The following is a 14,875-nucleotide window of genomic DNA, read 5'->3' as shown; positions in this document are numbered from 1 at the left end:
TCCCTTCAGCCCTTCAGGAACTCCTGTGAGCCCACCTTTTCCACACTATTATTACAAGCAGGAAAAAAAAAAAAAAAGAAAACATGTCTCAGATATTCAGCACTTGAAACAGAAATGTAGCTTTTCAAAGAAGACACTTTAAATCACACAACAAATTTCTCCTAGTGTGCCAAAATTCTGTTATAGGATGTTTAACGGTTATAACCAGCATGCTGAAGGATTCAAAACCTGGCTAAGCTAACTCACTTATTTTAAATTCTAAAAGTCTAAATAACAAGGGCTGAACACTGAACACTGTATTAAATTTGTTTCCCAAAAAAATTTTCATAAACTTGATTTAATAAATTTCACCATTTACAAACGAATCTTTGAAAGATGACAATCTTCTAATGACCTTATTTATTCCTTCATTATTCAATCAATATGCTAAGCACCTAGGGTGTATCAGATATTGTCACACACAAGTTTCTTTGAAAGAGTGTGAGAATCTTACCAACGTGGCCTCCTCCAATGGTGTAAGTCTTCCCAGACCCAGTTTGTCCATAGGCAAAAACCGTTGCGTTATAGCCCTCAATCAGTGACACCACCAGGGGCTTTATACACGTATTATATACTTCATCTTGAGTGGAATTCTTGCCAAAAACAAAATCAAAAGTAAAGACTCGATCTCTCCCAATGATAATTTGCTGGGTGTTCGGGATAACTCTCACACACACTTGATGATTACGAAGAACTTCTTTGCAAAGCAGAGGTCTAATTCTTACAGCAACTTTCACTGGTATTTCTTCCATGGCAGCTTAGATTGTACTAAACAGGTTACCTACTTAATGTTCAGTATCTAGTGTGAGAAAAATCCATTGTATGTAAGATCTGGACTCCTGTGTATTAAAAGAAAAAAACTTAATTAGCAATTCCACCTATTCTGATAAACTAATCATCTTCTAATGCAAACTCAATTAGTATATGCATTATTCTCATATAGTTACAAAGAACAAATATGCCTTGTAGAATACATCAACCTATAGATGAAATAACATGTCTACATTTGCTTCACAATAACCTGGGAGGCACAAGTCGGTCAACGATGAAGCAAGGTGGCAAGTACATAAAGTCCAAACATGCCTTTATGTCCACAGCAGTAATGTTTCCCAGTTCTGCTAATCTAAATGTTGAATAACCAGAGAACCAGAAAATAAAATCAAGGAAATAAGAATTGCATTTATGTGTTAAAAGCAAATGTTTACACTAGATCTATTTTTTTTTATTATTTCATTTTAAGACAGTTTCATAGGCTCTGGGGTTTCCCCAACCCCTCCTCCCATATTGAATTCCTCCATATTGTTACAATAGTACAGATCATAACCAGCCATGATTCCTTCAAGGTGGGTCTGGACCATGCAGAGAGTCCAGCATCTTATTTTCCAGATAAATTCAACAGTTTCATTGGGAGGACCATCCTTGGTCTGAAAGTAGAGCTGGCAGAATATCATCCCCTCCAATGAGATGCCACTACACAACTTCAACAACAGGAAGAAACATGGAAATTAACAGCATCATGAAGCTAATTAACATGGTATTGAGTGACCAATATATTAGGCAATGCCTTAACCACATCCTGTTACTACTTCCTTGACATCTCAATTTTAGTTTATACACACCTGGCTACTATAAACCTAAAAACGTTTATAGGGTGCTATTCAGTTGTCTCGTGTCTATTTTCATTTTTATATTTAGCAGCTTATAGAATTCAAGTGTGATTTTTACTGAACTTCGTGAATTTTAGGATGGTCTAAACAGGCTTGTAACTCTAACAAGCCATATTTTAACGGTTGAGGAGTAGAACAATTTTAGGAGGGGTGTGCGGAGAAATCTTCAACATCTCAGTGAGGAGTAACTGATCTTTGTGTCCTACGTATCTGGGAATCCAAGCTGACTGTTTCCTGTCTGTTCTAAGCTTTCCTTATTAGTCTCTGTCTGTCTATCTGATCTAATTTTGGGGCTCCTGAGTGACCCAGGTGGTCACTGCAAGAGAGAGTGGGGAGCCAAAGTTGGAACTAAGTAAGGACCAGAGAAAGCTCCCCTCCGGAGTCCCGAAGGAAGTTTACTGTTCTTCTGTTTCTGAAGACTGTTCAGGGCTCCTGGCTGTTGTTGCAATGACATTAGCTCCCGTGAGGAAGGATCTGGGCTTCTTCCATCTTATGTGGGAGATCCGATAGGGAATGGTTCACCTCAGAGTTCTCGGCCTATGAAGGCACTCCACTTCTCTGTGTAGATCTATTTTTTTTTTCAACATGTATGAGGCCATGGGTGCCACAAATATAGCAGACACATATAGTTAAGAAAACACCTCGCTTTGAGCAGGCAGAAATGACAGCACAGTACTGAACAGCTATAGGGTAGTCCAAATCCTGCTGAATTTCAGAGCTGTTTATGGAAAAACAGCACCTCCTCTTGTTATAACTTTAGGAACAAATCCATGAAAACGTTTCAAGGGTTTCTACAAATCAATATAAATTTCAAAACAACAACAAAATTGCTTTTTCTATTCCTCATGTTATATTGTACTCATTTCTGAAGACTGTTGATTAAACTTATAACTTCCTTATCATAAATACCCTGAAAAAAAATAAGAAAATAATATATTTTAGAATGGCATTAAAAAGAGCAACAAATTAAACAAAAGATAGAAAACTTATACTCTAAAAACTATGAAACATGTTTAAAGAATTCAAAACTAAGATCTAAAGAAATAAAAATCCTATGTTCATAACTTTCGACAAAATCCAACATCACTTCCTACTAAAAACCCTAATCAAGGTAGGCATAGATGGAAAAATCCACAACATAATTAAAGCCATATATGAAAAACCCAACGCCAGCATCATACTGAATGGAGAAAAGCTGGAACCCTTCCCATTGAGATCTGGAACAAGACAGGGATGTCCACTTTCTCCACTACTATTCAACATAGTCCTAGAGGTACTCGCTGAGGCCATAAGACAAGAAAAAGAAATCAGAGGAATCCAAATGGGAAACGAAGAAGTTAAACTCTCACTATACGCAGATGATATGATTCTTTATGTAGAAGAGCCAAGAGACTCAATACAGAGACTGTTAGAACTTGTACGAGAGTTTGGTAGAGTGGCAGGGTACAAAATTAATGAACAAAAATCAACAGCCATAGTGTATGCAAACAGCCCCAAGATGGAAAAAGACTTAACCAGCAAGATACCATTCAAAATAACAGAGAAAAGTATGAAATATCTGGGAATAAATCTAACCAAAAATGTAGAAGACTTATTTGAAGAAAACTACAAACCACTTAAAAAAGAAATTGAACAAGACCTCAAAAGATGGAGTAACATCCCATGCTCCTGGATAGGTAAAATCAATATCATTAAAATGTCTATACTGCCAAAAGCAATATATACATTCAACGCAATCCCAATCAAATTGCCCAAAACATTCTTCATGGAACTGGAAACAATGATCCAAAGGTTCATCTGGAAGCACAAAAAACCACGGATAGCTAGAACTATCCTGAAGAACAGGAAGTTAGCAGGGGGAATCACAGTTCCGGACCTCTGGACATACTATAGGGCAGTGGTTATCAAAACAGCGTGGTACTGGCACAAAGATAGAGAGGAAGATCAATGGAGCAGAATAGAAACGCCAGAAGGAAACCCACACAGATACAGCCAAATAATCTTTGACAAAAAGACAAACGACAATCCAGGCAAATGGGAAGGTCTGTTCAATAAATGCTGTTGGGACAACTGGTTGATAGCCTGCAGAAACAAAAAAATAGATCCACATCTCTCACCATACACTAAGATCAGATCTAAATGGATAACAGATCTAAACCTACATCCAGAAACCCTCAAACTTTTGGAAGAAAATGTTGGAAACACACTGGAACACTTAGGGGTAGGCCCTCACTTCCTAAAAAAGACTCCAGATGCAGTAGAAATTAAGACCAAAATAAACAATTGGGACCTCATCAAACTAAGAAGCTTCTGTACAGCTAGAGAAACAATCAACAAAGTAAAAAGGCAACCCACAGAATGGGAGAAGATCTTCGCACACGACATAGGTGATAGAGGGCTGATCTCCAGAATATACAAAGAGCTACAAAACAACCAAAATGTCAAAACAAACAAGCCACTCAAGAAATGGGCACGGGAAATGGGCAAACACTTCACAAAGGAACAAACCCAAATGGCAAATAAGCATATGAAAAAATGCTCAAGTTCCCTGGCAATAAGGGAAATCCAAATTAAAACATCAATGAGGTACCACCTAACGCCAGTAAGACTGGCCCACATGAATAAAAGCACCAACGACACTTGTTGGCGAGGTTGCGGGGAAAAGGGAACCCTACTCCACTGCTGGTGGGGCTGCAGGCTGGTACAGCCTCTATGGAAATCAGTATGGAGAATATTCAAACAACTCAAATTCAACATACCGTATGATCCAGCAATTGCACTCCTAGGAATATATCCAGAACACTTGTTCTATGAGAAACCAACATGCACTCCTATGTTCATAGCAGCACAATCAGTAATTGCAAAAACATGGAAACAACCAAAATGCCCATCAACAGAGGATTGGATAAGAAAGCTATGGTTCATCTACTCCATGGAATACTACTCAGCTATTAAAAAAAACAAAATGCAGTTCTTTGTGGCCAAATGGGCCAAACTGGAAACCATCATGCTAAGGGAAATGAGCCAATCCCAAAAGGTTAAATACCACATGTTTGCCTTGATTTAAGATGATATGATGTTATGTATAACATGTTATGTTTTGAATGTTATATGTTGTGTATAAACTAAAATTGAAGTATAGGTGAGGTGGTCACAGAAGGTGGCTGGGAACTCGCATTTACTTTTAACATATTGGTTACTCATTACTATGTCAATTAATTCCATAATGATGTAAATTTTTGCTGATGGTATGTTGGAGCTTTCAATTGACTGGGATGATACTCTGCTGGCTCTGTCTTCAGACCAGAGAGGGTATACCTAAGAAGCCGTTGAACTTGACGGGACAGTAAGATACTGGACTCTATGTTTGGTATATGCTTGCAATGGGGAAATCTCAACTGAACTTGAGCTGTGGTTATGCAACAAGGTGGAGGAATCCACCATGGTGGGAGGGTTTGGGGAGGGGTGGGGAGAACCCAAGTATCTATGTAACTGTGTCACATAATACAATGTAATTACTGAAGTTAAATAATAAATAATTTAAAAAAAATAAAAAAAAATAAAAAGAAATAAAAATCCTATGTTCATAACTTTGAGACCTAATGGTTAAGATGTTAGGGTCAGTTCCATGGCATAGCCACAGGAAGCTAAACCTCCACCGAGGCACTGATATCCCATGTGGGCACCACTTCCAGTCCCAATTACTCTACTTCTGCCTGGCCTGTCCCTGGCTGTTGTAGCAATCTGGGAAATAAACCAGCAGACAGAAACTGTCTCCTCACCCCTGAGCCGTGTAGATCTGCTTCTAACACAACAACAAAAAGATACACACACAAATAAATAGTCAACAAGCCCGTGAAAAGATTCTGCTTCATTAGCTGCCAGGAAAATGCAAAACCGCTCTACATCCACATGCAACCAACATGATCAACACGGCAAGTGTAGTGGTGCAGAGTAAGTCGCATCCTTCGTGAGACCATAAAATAGCACAGCCACTTTGGAAAACAGACTGGCAGCTACTTCAAAAGTTAAACACAGCTACCATTTGGTTCAGCAAATCCACTGAAAAGAAAAATGAAAACATATTTGTATAAAAACTCGTACACAAATGCTCACATTTTTGGTAGGACAAAGTTTATACCACATGGAAGCCTTTTTTAAAAAAGTGTTAACCAGTACTCCAGCTGCAGGCAACCGCCTAGGTTTTCTTGTACCTAGGCAAGTGTTAACAGTCCCAGGAGAAAAGCAGCCAAGGCTGGCCTGGTTAATGTGAAATTTGTGTTAACTATACCATTATGCCAGCATAGTTGCCTATTCTTTAAAAAAAAAAAAAAGATATATAGGGAAGGCAGGAATGCCAGGCTGGGACATGACACCCCAGCTGCCAGGCAGGGGGGCTGCAGACTGCTTGGGGAAGGGGGTTTCAGGACATGTTGGAGCAGCTGAGCGCATGCTTGACAGCATAAACATGACTTCTTGGATCTTTCACAGACCAGGTCACTGCACTTGCAGGCAGGTGAGGGAGCCGAGACGGGGTGGTTTGGGGGGACTCTGGAGGGAATGCCTAGGTCAGGCCAAGGCACCCATGGTCACAGGAAACCTGGCCTGAGCTAAGCAATTAGACTGTCAGGGCTGGGAGAAGGCCAGGAAGGGCCAGGCTGCAGCACCCACCAGCACGTGCAAGCAATGGGACTAGGAGCAGACTATGCCAAGCAGGGCCACTGTCCCCGCTGGCACGTGTGAGATCTGGGCCTGGGAACAGGCCTACATGGTAACTTGGGGAACTCCTCTGTTGGCCACACCTCCCACTGGGAGGCACAATAGCCCAGTCTGGGGGCAGTCTGACAAGACTGGGCTACAGCATTTGTGTGAGCCAGACTGAAGCACCCAATGGCATGCAGGAGAACCAGAATAAGGTGCGGACCGCACCCACTGGGGCTGGGCTGAGATGCCCATTGGAACTGCCAGTGGGCCATGCCTGGATGGGTCGAAGCACCTGCCAGTGTGTGCAAGATCTGGGACTGGGAATGGGACTGGCAGGGGAACTTGGGGAACTCCCTTGCTAGTGTGCAGCTTTCACTGGTGGGTGTGAGAGCTGGGGCTGGGGGTAGATGGACTGGCAAGACTGCAGAACCTGTCACCTGGGTTTGGGGACAGGCTGGACTGGGCTAGGCTCCAGCACCAAGAGCTGGAGTAGGTGTGGCACAGGCCGGGCTGGGCTGTAGCACCCACCTCTCAAGAGCCAGAACTGGTACAGACTGGTAAGACTGGGCCACAGTGCCCACCAGTGTGTGCAAGAGCTGGCCATGTCAGGCTGAGCCACAGCATCTGCTTGCATATGCAACATCTGGGACTGGCTGAAAGCCTGGCAGGGGGACTTAAGAAACTCCCTCCTAGAACACAGCTCCTGCTGGTGAACATGAGCTGGGGCTGTGGGTGGGCCTGGATGGTCAGGGCAGCAGTGCCCACTGGCATATGTGTGGGCTGGGTCTGAAGGTGGGCTGACATAAGCTGTGGCACCTACAGCATGCATGAGAGCCAGGCAGGATTACGGGAGGACCAGACTAGGCTGCAGGACATGCCGGCACAGGCAGGAATCAGGACTAGGAATGGGCCTGGTGGAGGTTCTGGGTGGTCACTCCAATTAGTCTGTGTCACCCACTGACGTGCATGAAGACCAGGCCTGTGTCAGGCTGGGCTGGGCTGGAGTAGGCCATCAGTTCATGTGAGAGATGGGTTTGGAGTCAGAACTGACCAGGCAGCAGCAGCCACAGCTATGTGCATTGGCGGGGCAGGTGATACACTGAACTTGACCCTGCACTGGCTGGCATACAAGAGTCAAATCTGAGGTCATCACAGGCAAGGTTTCTTGGGGCACGCCCAAACCCCAGCCACAGGGACAATCACAATAAATGTGATCCAGCCTTAGAGTGCACGTGTCACAACTGGGCCTCCTCAGTTGCTGATGCCTGTGCAGTGGACAGCATGCCCAGAAGCACACAGGGGACATGACAGCCCGCTCATCTAGGCCAGCAGAGGATGCTGAGTGCCTCATCAGAGGATAGAAAACAGAACAGGTTGAACCACTCTCCTGGCCAAGCTCTGCAACATGTTTCTGCACTAAGGTAGACTTGGTCAGCCAGTAGACCTTGGGAAGATTTTTCTCAACTCCAGTGTGAAGCTGTCGATGTCTTAGGACTATCAAAACTATTCAAGTGAACCTGAAGCCACAGCTCAGTGGCTAAACTCCTCGCCTTGTATGCGCCAGGATCCCATATGCCTGCTGGTTTGTGTCCCAACTACTCACTTCCCAACCAGCTCCTGACTGTGGCCTGGGAAAGCAGTAGAGGATGGATCCTGCACCATGTCGGAGACCTGGAGAAGGCTCCTGGTTCCTGGTTTTGGATCAGCTTAGCTCCTGGCCATTCTGGCCATTTGGGAAGTGAACCAGAGGAGAGAAGATATTTCTCTCTGTATCTCCTTCTCTCCGTGTATCTGCCACCTTTCCAAAAAAAAAAAAAAAAAAAAAAAAAAAATTATGGAACAGTCTCTTCCCCACATCGGGGTATCTAGGGCATCATCAGTTGACAGGTTCCCGTCCCTGAACTTGGCAGCAAGGAGTGGTCTCCTCTCCTTCCCCCCTGTGGAAACATTTGTCCTCCCCACCTAATTGGGGGCCCACATGGTCATGCACCTCTCCCAACTACATAAACATATAAAATAAAATTTAAAAGTAACAAATAATATGAAGATGTTTAAAGGCAGATGATGTAAAAATGAAAACCTTGAGATGAGGCTACTACGCCTTTGGAGAAACTGAATCAGGAACCCTATCATTAAGTAACCTAGTTGACTACTGGACCAACAATAACATTCCAAGTTGGACTGGATGCGGAAATGTTACCAACAACAGTTAAAGTGTCTGTACTTTGCGTTGAAATTTTCTGAGAGTATCAAATGAAGGCCAATGGTAACAACACAAACCACTTGCATCATGTTGTAAAGAGCACACTGAGACTCAAACACATCAGGTCCCTTGGGCTGTAAAATCCCAGGACAGTCAACAAACCAGACACGATGGCGGCCCAAACACAGACAGACACGTAACCCTGGCACTAACATGATACACTATGCCTGGTAAGTCCTTCCTTGGATCCCAAAGGACTCGGCAGTCATTAGCTACTGGAAACTTTATTGTAGACTGAAGGATGCTGTGAGTTGATTCTTCCAAGCGTCTCTGAACACTAAGCACTGGGAGTTTTCTATCAGATTAGTTGGCTTCATTTTGTCACGTGAGCACACTGCAGTCATTATGTATAGTAAACCAAATCTGGCTGATTCCAACAAAATTTTTAATTAAGAAAAAATGGCGCCCAGCACCATAGCCTAGCAGCTAAGGTCCTCACTTTATACATACCAGGAACCCATTCGGGTGCAGGTTCTAATCCTGGCAGTCCCAGTTCCCATCCAGCTCCCTGCTTGTGGCCTGGGAAAGCAGTCAAGGATGGTCCAAGCCTTGGGACCCTGCACCCGCACATGGCAGACCCAGAGGAGACTCTGGGCTCCTGGCTTCAAATCAGAACAGCTCCAGCTGCAACAGCAGCTTCAGGAGTGAATCATCAGATGGAAGATCTTCCTCTCTGTCTCTTCTCTCTGTGCAACTGACCTTCCAATAAAAATAAATACATCTTTCAAAAAATACGGAAATGCAACTGAGATATTGTCACGTCCTTGGTTTATGTAACAGGAACACCTAGAACTATTCTGGCTCTGAAAGGGACTGAAACTCACCTATTCTAATTTTTAAATACCGGCAAATTTTTAAAATTTTAATTAAATTTAAAATTTTTAAAATTTTTAATTAAATTTAAATACCGGCAAATTTTTAAAATTTGCATCACTTACACTTTTTTCCGACTAATCAGGCACCTGAAGCCTATCTTACGTCTCTAGCACAAGTCTTCTCAAAAGTCAGCATCTAGTTGGCTGGGAACAGATATGTGTATTTAAAAGGTTGACAACAAGTGAGCAGAAAGAACTGTTTGCGGCCCCTACGCCAGGTGATTCACAGGTGATGGCGGTCGGCCTGCACGGGCGCCATCCGGTGCCCCTCGTCTAAACCTTGTGGCTCGTTAATAAATAAGGAGAAACCCCCAGCAGATCGACAGGGGATCGCGTAAGGACCTCAGAAATGCCCTCCAGAGCTTAGAGAAGAAATGGAGCGAAGAAGAGAAAGTAAAGTTTTTATAAACAACGTTACGCGTAAGGCGTTTCAAAGAAGGCACGAGCTTGCTCTGTCCAGCATCACCTGCCTCCGAGGTGCTCTCGCATTTCCGCCGCACTTGCACGCACCAGTTCCCACCTGTACCACGGGAAACGGGGCCTGCGACAAAAACAAGCCCCCAGGGACGATGCGGGCCTCACAGAGACCCAGCACCGAGGCTGCCTCGAGGGCCCGTTCCCCCGGCTCTGGGGCACCCCACTCGGGCTCCGGCCCCGAAGCCCCTCCTCAGCCTAGCCAGCGCCCCAACCGCCCTCCGAGGCCGCCCGCCGCGGCTCCGACGTCCGACGGCAGGTCGGGGACCGGGGCGCCGCAGGCCCGAGGGCCAGCTCAGGGGGCTCCGCGGTCAGCACGGCGACCCACGTCCCCGCACCTCCCAGGCCGGCCCACCGCTCACTGACCGGCTGGCGAAAACTCGGTCTCTGGCGGCGAGCGCAGGACTCCGCGGTTTCACTCTGCCGCGCCGCCGCCGCTCGCGCCTTTTGTTGTCGCGCGTTCTCCAGGCAACCGGCGAAGCCCGCGGCGCAACTCGCTGCCTCCGCGCAGCCGCGTCCTGGCCCCGCCCCGAGCCCCGCGAACCCCGCCCACCCTAGACTCCGCCCCGCCCCGGCCGCGCCCCGCCCACCCGGCTCCACCCCGAGCCCCGCCCCCGAGCCCCGCGAACCCCGCCCACCCTAGACTCCGCCCCGCCCCGGCCGCGCCCCGCCCACCCGGCTCCACCCCGAGCTGCCCAGGGCCCGCCCCTGAGCCGCCCACGCCCCTCTCATCCAGACCCGCCCCCGAGCCCCCTGAGCCCCGCCCCGAACCGCCCCCGCGCCGCTCACCCACCTGACCCCGCCGCTAGCCGTCCGCGCCCCGCCCACCTAGCCCCGCCCCGGGGCCTCCCGCGCCCCGCCCACCCGCCTGGCCCCGCCCCCACTAGCTGCCCCGCCCTGCCAGCCACCGCCCCAAGTCCAGCCCCTAAGTCTCACCCCGCTTTGCCGCGTCCCGCAGTCCCATGCTCCGCCCCGAGTCTCACCTGCCCCTCTCGGGTCTCGGCCCTGAGCCTCTCCCCGTCTCTGGGTGGAAAAGTCTCAAGCACGTGCCTCTGAACTTTCTGCAAACCACAGGTTTCTCCTCCCAACGTGGGGACACGGGCTGCCGCTTCCCAGGGTGCTGAGCTTAAGCAGATTTCCAGGGATTCCCAAAATAAAAATGACTATCCCGCCACATTTCAACAGTTTGGCTGCCAAAACAGTTCAGTTATTGACACAGAATTTAGGTAACATAAAATGAACTATTGTCAACTTCACATTCATGACATTATGCAGTCATCACTATGTGTGTCTGTCCCTAAAAGAAAATCCCCAAAGCAGCTAGTACTCTCCCTGCAGCTCCCCTATCCTCTCAGCCCCTGCCAACCACAAACACCTGCCGCCTCTGTGGATCTACTTATCCCGGGTATTTCGTCTTTACGGCAGCACATGGGGCAACACTGGTGCCTGGTTTCTATTGCTTAGTGTTTTGGGGGGGTACACTTAGGTTACTGCATCTCTTGGCACTTTTAATTCCTTTCTATAGGGGAATACTATTCCACTGCATTGATATGCCACACATTTTGCCCACCATTCATTATTTCAAGGGCATTTGGGATATTTTAGGCTAAACTGAATATTGCTGCTATTAACATTTTTGTACAACTATTTGAGTGTCTTTAGTTTTTTGGGGCATAGACATAGTAGTGAAATTGATGCATCATATGGTAATTTTATGTTTAATTTTTCCAATTTATTTTTTTACAGATTTCATTTTTGTTGGAAAGGGAGATTTACAGAGAGGAGGAGAGACAGAGAAAGATCTTCCATCCACTGGTTCACTTCCCAATTGGCCACAATGGCTAGAGTTCAGCCATTCCGAAGCCAGGAGCCAGGAACTTCTTGCAGGTCTCCCATGTGGGTACAGGGTCCCAAGGCTTTGGGCCGTCCTTGACTGCTTTCCCAGGCCACAAATAGGGAGCTGGATGGGAAGCTGAACAGCCAGGGTAAGAACCAGCACCCATATTGGATGGCAGAGCTTGAAGGGGAGGATTGGCCAGTTGAGCCATTGTGCCTATTTAGTTTTTTAAGAAATGATTATTTAGTTATTTAAAAACAGGCTGGTGCTGTGGTGTAGCAAATTAAGCCTCCACTTGTGGCACCCACATCCCATACGTGCTCCAGTCTGAGACCCGGAAGCCCCACTTATCTTTTTTGTAAGATTTATTTTTATTGCAAAATCAGATATATATAGACAGACAGCAGGAGAGACAAAGAGGAAGATCTTCCATCTGATGATTCACTGCCCAAATTATCGCAATGGCCGGTGCTGTGCCAATCCGAAGCCGGGAACCTGGAACCTCTTCCGGGTCTCCCACGTGGTACAGGGTCCCAAAGCTTTGGGCTGTCCTCAACTGCTTTCCCAGGCACAAGCAGGGAGCTGGATGGGAAGTGGAGCTGCTGGGATTAGAACCGGCACCCATATGGGATCCCAGCACATTGAAGGCGAGGACTTCAGCCACTAGGCCATGCCGCCGGGCCCTGGATTGTGATTTTCTATTCTTTGCATCTCATGCTCTTGTAAAACCATAACAATGATCAACAATTGTTTACCAATAGACCCTTCGTAGATCTCCAGGCAAATTGTAATTTGCTACAGTTTCTATAGTTCTTTTTGAGATTTTAAACTTTTTTTTTTTTATTGGAAAGTCAGATATACAGAGAGGAGGAGGAGAGACAGAGAGGAAGATCTTCCATCCGATGATTCACTCCCCAAGTGACCACAATGGCTGGAGCTGAGCCAATCCAAAGCCAGGAGCAAGGAACCTCTTTCAGGCTTCCTGTGTGGGTGCAGGGTCCCAATGCTTTGAGCCCTCCTTGCCTGCTTTCCCAGACCACAAGCAGGGAGCTGGATGGGAAGTGGGGTTGCTAGGATTAGAACTGGCACCTATACAGGATCCCAGAGCGTTCAAGGCGAGGATTTTAGCCGCTAGGCCACTGCGCTATGCCCTCTTTTTTTTTTTTTTTTTTTAAGGATTTATTTTGTTTTTATTGGAAAGTCAGATATACAGAGAGGAGGAGAGACAGAAAGGAAGATCTTCCGTCTGTTGATTCACTTACCAAGCGGTGGCCACAACAGCCAAAGCTGAGCCAATCCGAAGCCAGGAGCTCTTCCAGGTCTCCCACATGGGTGCAGGGTCCCAAGGATTTGGGCCATCCTAGATTGCTTCCCCAGGCGACAAGTAGGGAGCTGGATGGGAAGCAGGACTGCCGGGACTAGAACCGGCGCCCATATGGGATCCTGGTGCGTTCCAGGCGAGGCCTTTAGCCACTAGGCCACCATGCTGGGCCTGAGATTTCAAACTTTTCTTTCATCCAAAGCAAAACTTGAAGTCTGAAGAAAAAAATTAATTAATTGTTGTTGCACTTTTAGAACCATGTTGGGATCAGAATGGTGGTATAGCAAACTAATCCTCTGCTTGCAGTGCCAGCATCCCATATGGGAAAAGGTTTGAGTCCTGGGTGCCCACATCTGACTCAGCTTTCTGATCACAAGCTGGGAAAGCAGCAGTGAATGGCCCAAGCCCTTGGGCCCTTGCACCCAAGTGTGAGACCCAAAAGAAGCTCCTAGCTCCTGGTTTTGGAAAGGCCCAGCTCTAGTCATTGCAGCTATTTGGGAGTGATCCAGTGAATTGAAAATCTCCTCTTTCCTTCTGTTTCCCTTTTTCTTTCTGTAACTCTTTCAAGCAAAATAAAAATAAATATGGGGGCTAGTGTAATGATTCAATTGGCTAATCCTCCACCTACAAGCACTAGCATCTCATATGGGCACGGCTTCATGTCCTAACTGCTCTACTTCCCATCCAGCTCCCTGCTTATGGCCTGGGAAAGCAGCAGAGGATGGCCCAAAGCCTTGGGACCCCATACTCACATCAGAGACCCAGAAGACATTCCTTCTCCCAGCTTCTCATCAGCTCAGCTCCGGCCATTGCAGCTTTTGAGTGAAACAGTGGATGGCTTTCTCTCCCTCTCTGTAACTCTGACATCCAAGTAAAAGAATAAATTACTATTTAAAAAAAGAACCACATTGCACATTGGAACTGTGAATTAAAAGATCAGACCTGCCTGCTAACATATCAATAAATAATAGCAACAATTTAGGTTAAGAATACCCACAGGCTCCATAAAAGTTCACAGAAGCCACACCTCTTGAGGGGCAGCAGTGGTCAGCAAACGCCTAACAGCCTGGCAATGGAATGTTTTCCCATGACCAGAAATTGGTTTCTTGAGTCCAAAGTTAAATAGCATGCTCACCAGCAGGAGCTGCAGCCCAACAGAGGAGTGCCCACAGTTGCCCTACCAGGAACACTCCCAGCCCTGGATCTTGCATCTGCTAAAGGGGCACTACAGTCCAGCCTGGCATAACTAGCACCCCCAGTCCCAACATTTGCTATCCAGTGCTGCAACCTAGCCCAGCTGGCCTGTCTTCAGACCACTGTGTCTCCAGTCCCACCTCTCATGCTCACCAGCAGAAGTCTTCAAGTTCCCCTACCAACCCTTCTCCCAACCCTGAGTCTTGCACATGCCAGCGGGTTGCTGCAGCCCAGTCTTAGAATGCCCACCCCCAGCTCTCATGTGAACTGGCGGGTATTATGGCCTGACCTGCACCATATCCTGGTTCTTTCTTGTGCCAGTGTGTGTTGTGGACTTTCCAAGTCCAGACCTGGTCCCAGACCTGGCTCACACATATGCGAATGGGTGTTGCAGTGCAGCCTGGTCTAGCCTACTCCCAGATCTGACTCTCCTGCTAAGCAGCAGGAGCTACAGCCTAGCAAGGAAGCCTCCAAGTTTCACTACCAGGCCTGCTCCCAGCC

General features: G+C 46.7%; 1 protein-coding gene across 3 annotated transcripts in view; it reads right to left on the bottom strand.

Moving 5' to 3' along the window:
- Positions 1-10,527, bottom strand: part of KIF27 (kinesin family member 27) — an 82,360-nt gene extending 71,833 nt beyond the window's left edge. For 2 of the 3 annotated variants that reach the window (XM_058672616.1, XM_058672618.1), the window contains exons 1-2: positions 10,361-10,517; positions 494-878 (exon numbers count right to left, since the gene is read on the bottom strand). In XM_058672616.1, coding sequence (XP_058528599.1) covers positions 494-791 — 298 coding nt within the window. In that variant the 5' untranslated portion in view covers positions 792-878; positions 10,361-10,517. Of the gene's footprint in view, positions 1-493; positions 879-10,360 lie in introns of all 3 variants that reach the window. The other variant, XM_058672617.1, reaches the window with a different exon arrangement.
- Positions 10,528-14,875: the final 4,348 nt, after the last annotated feature.

The sequence above is a fragment of the Ochotona princeps genome, chromosome 14 (assembly GCF_030435755.1).
Source record: "Ochotona princeps isolate mOchPri1 chromosome 14, mOchPri1.hap1, whole genome shotgun sequence".
NCBI lineage: Eukaryota > Metazoa > Chordata > Mammalia > Lagomorpha > Ochotonidae > Ochotona > Ochotona princeps.
This window is presented reverse-complemented; position numbering and strand designations above follow the sequence as displayed.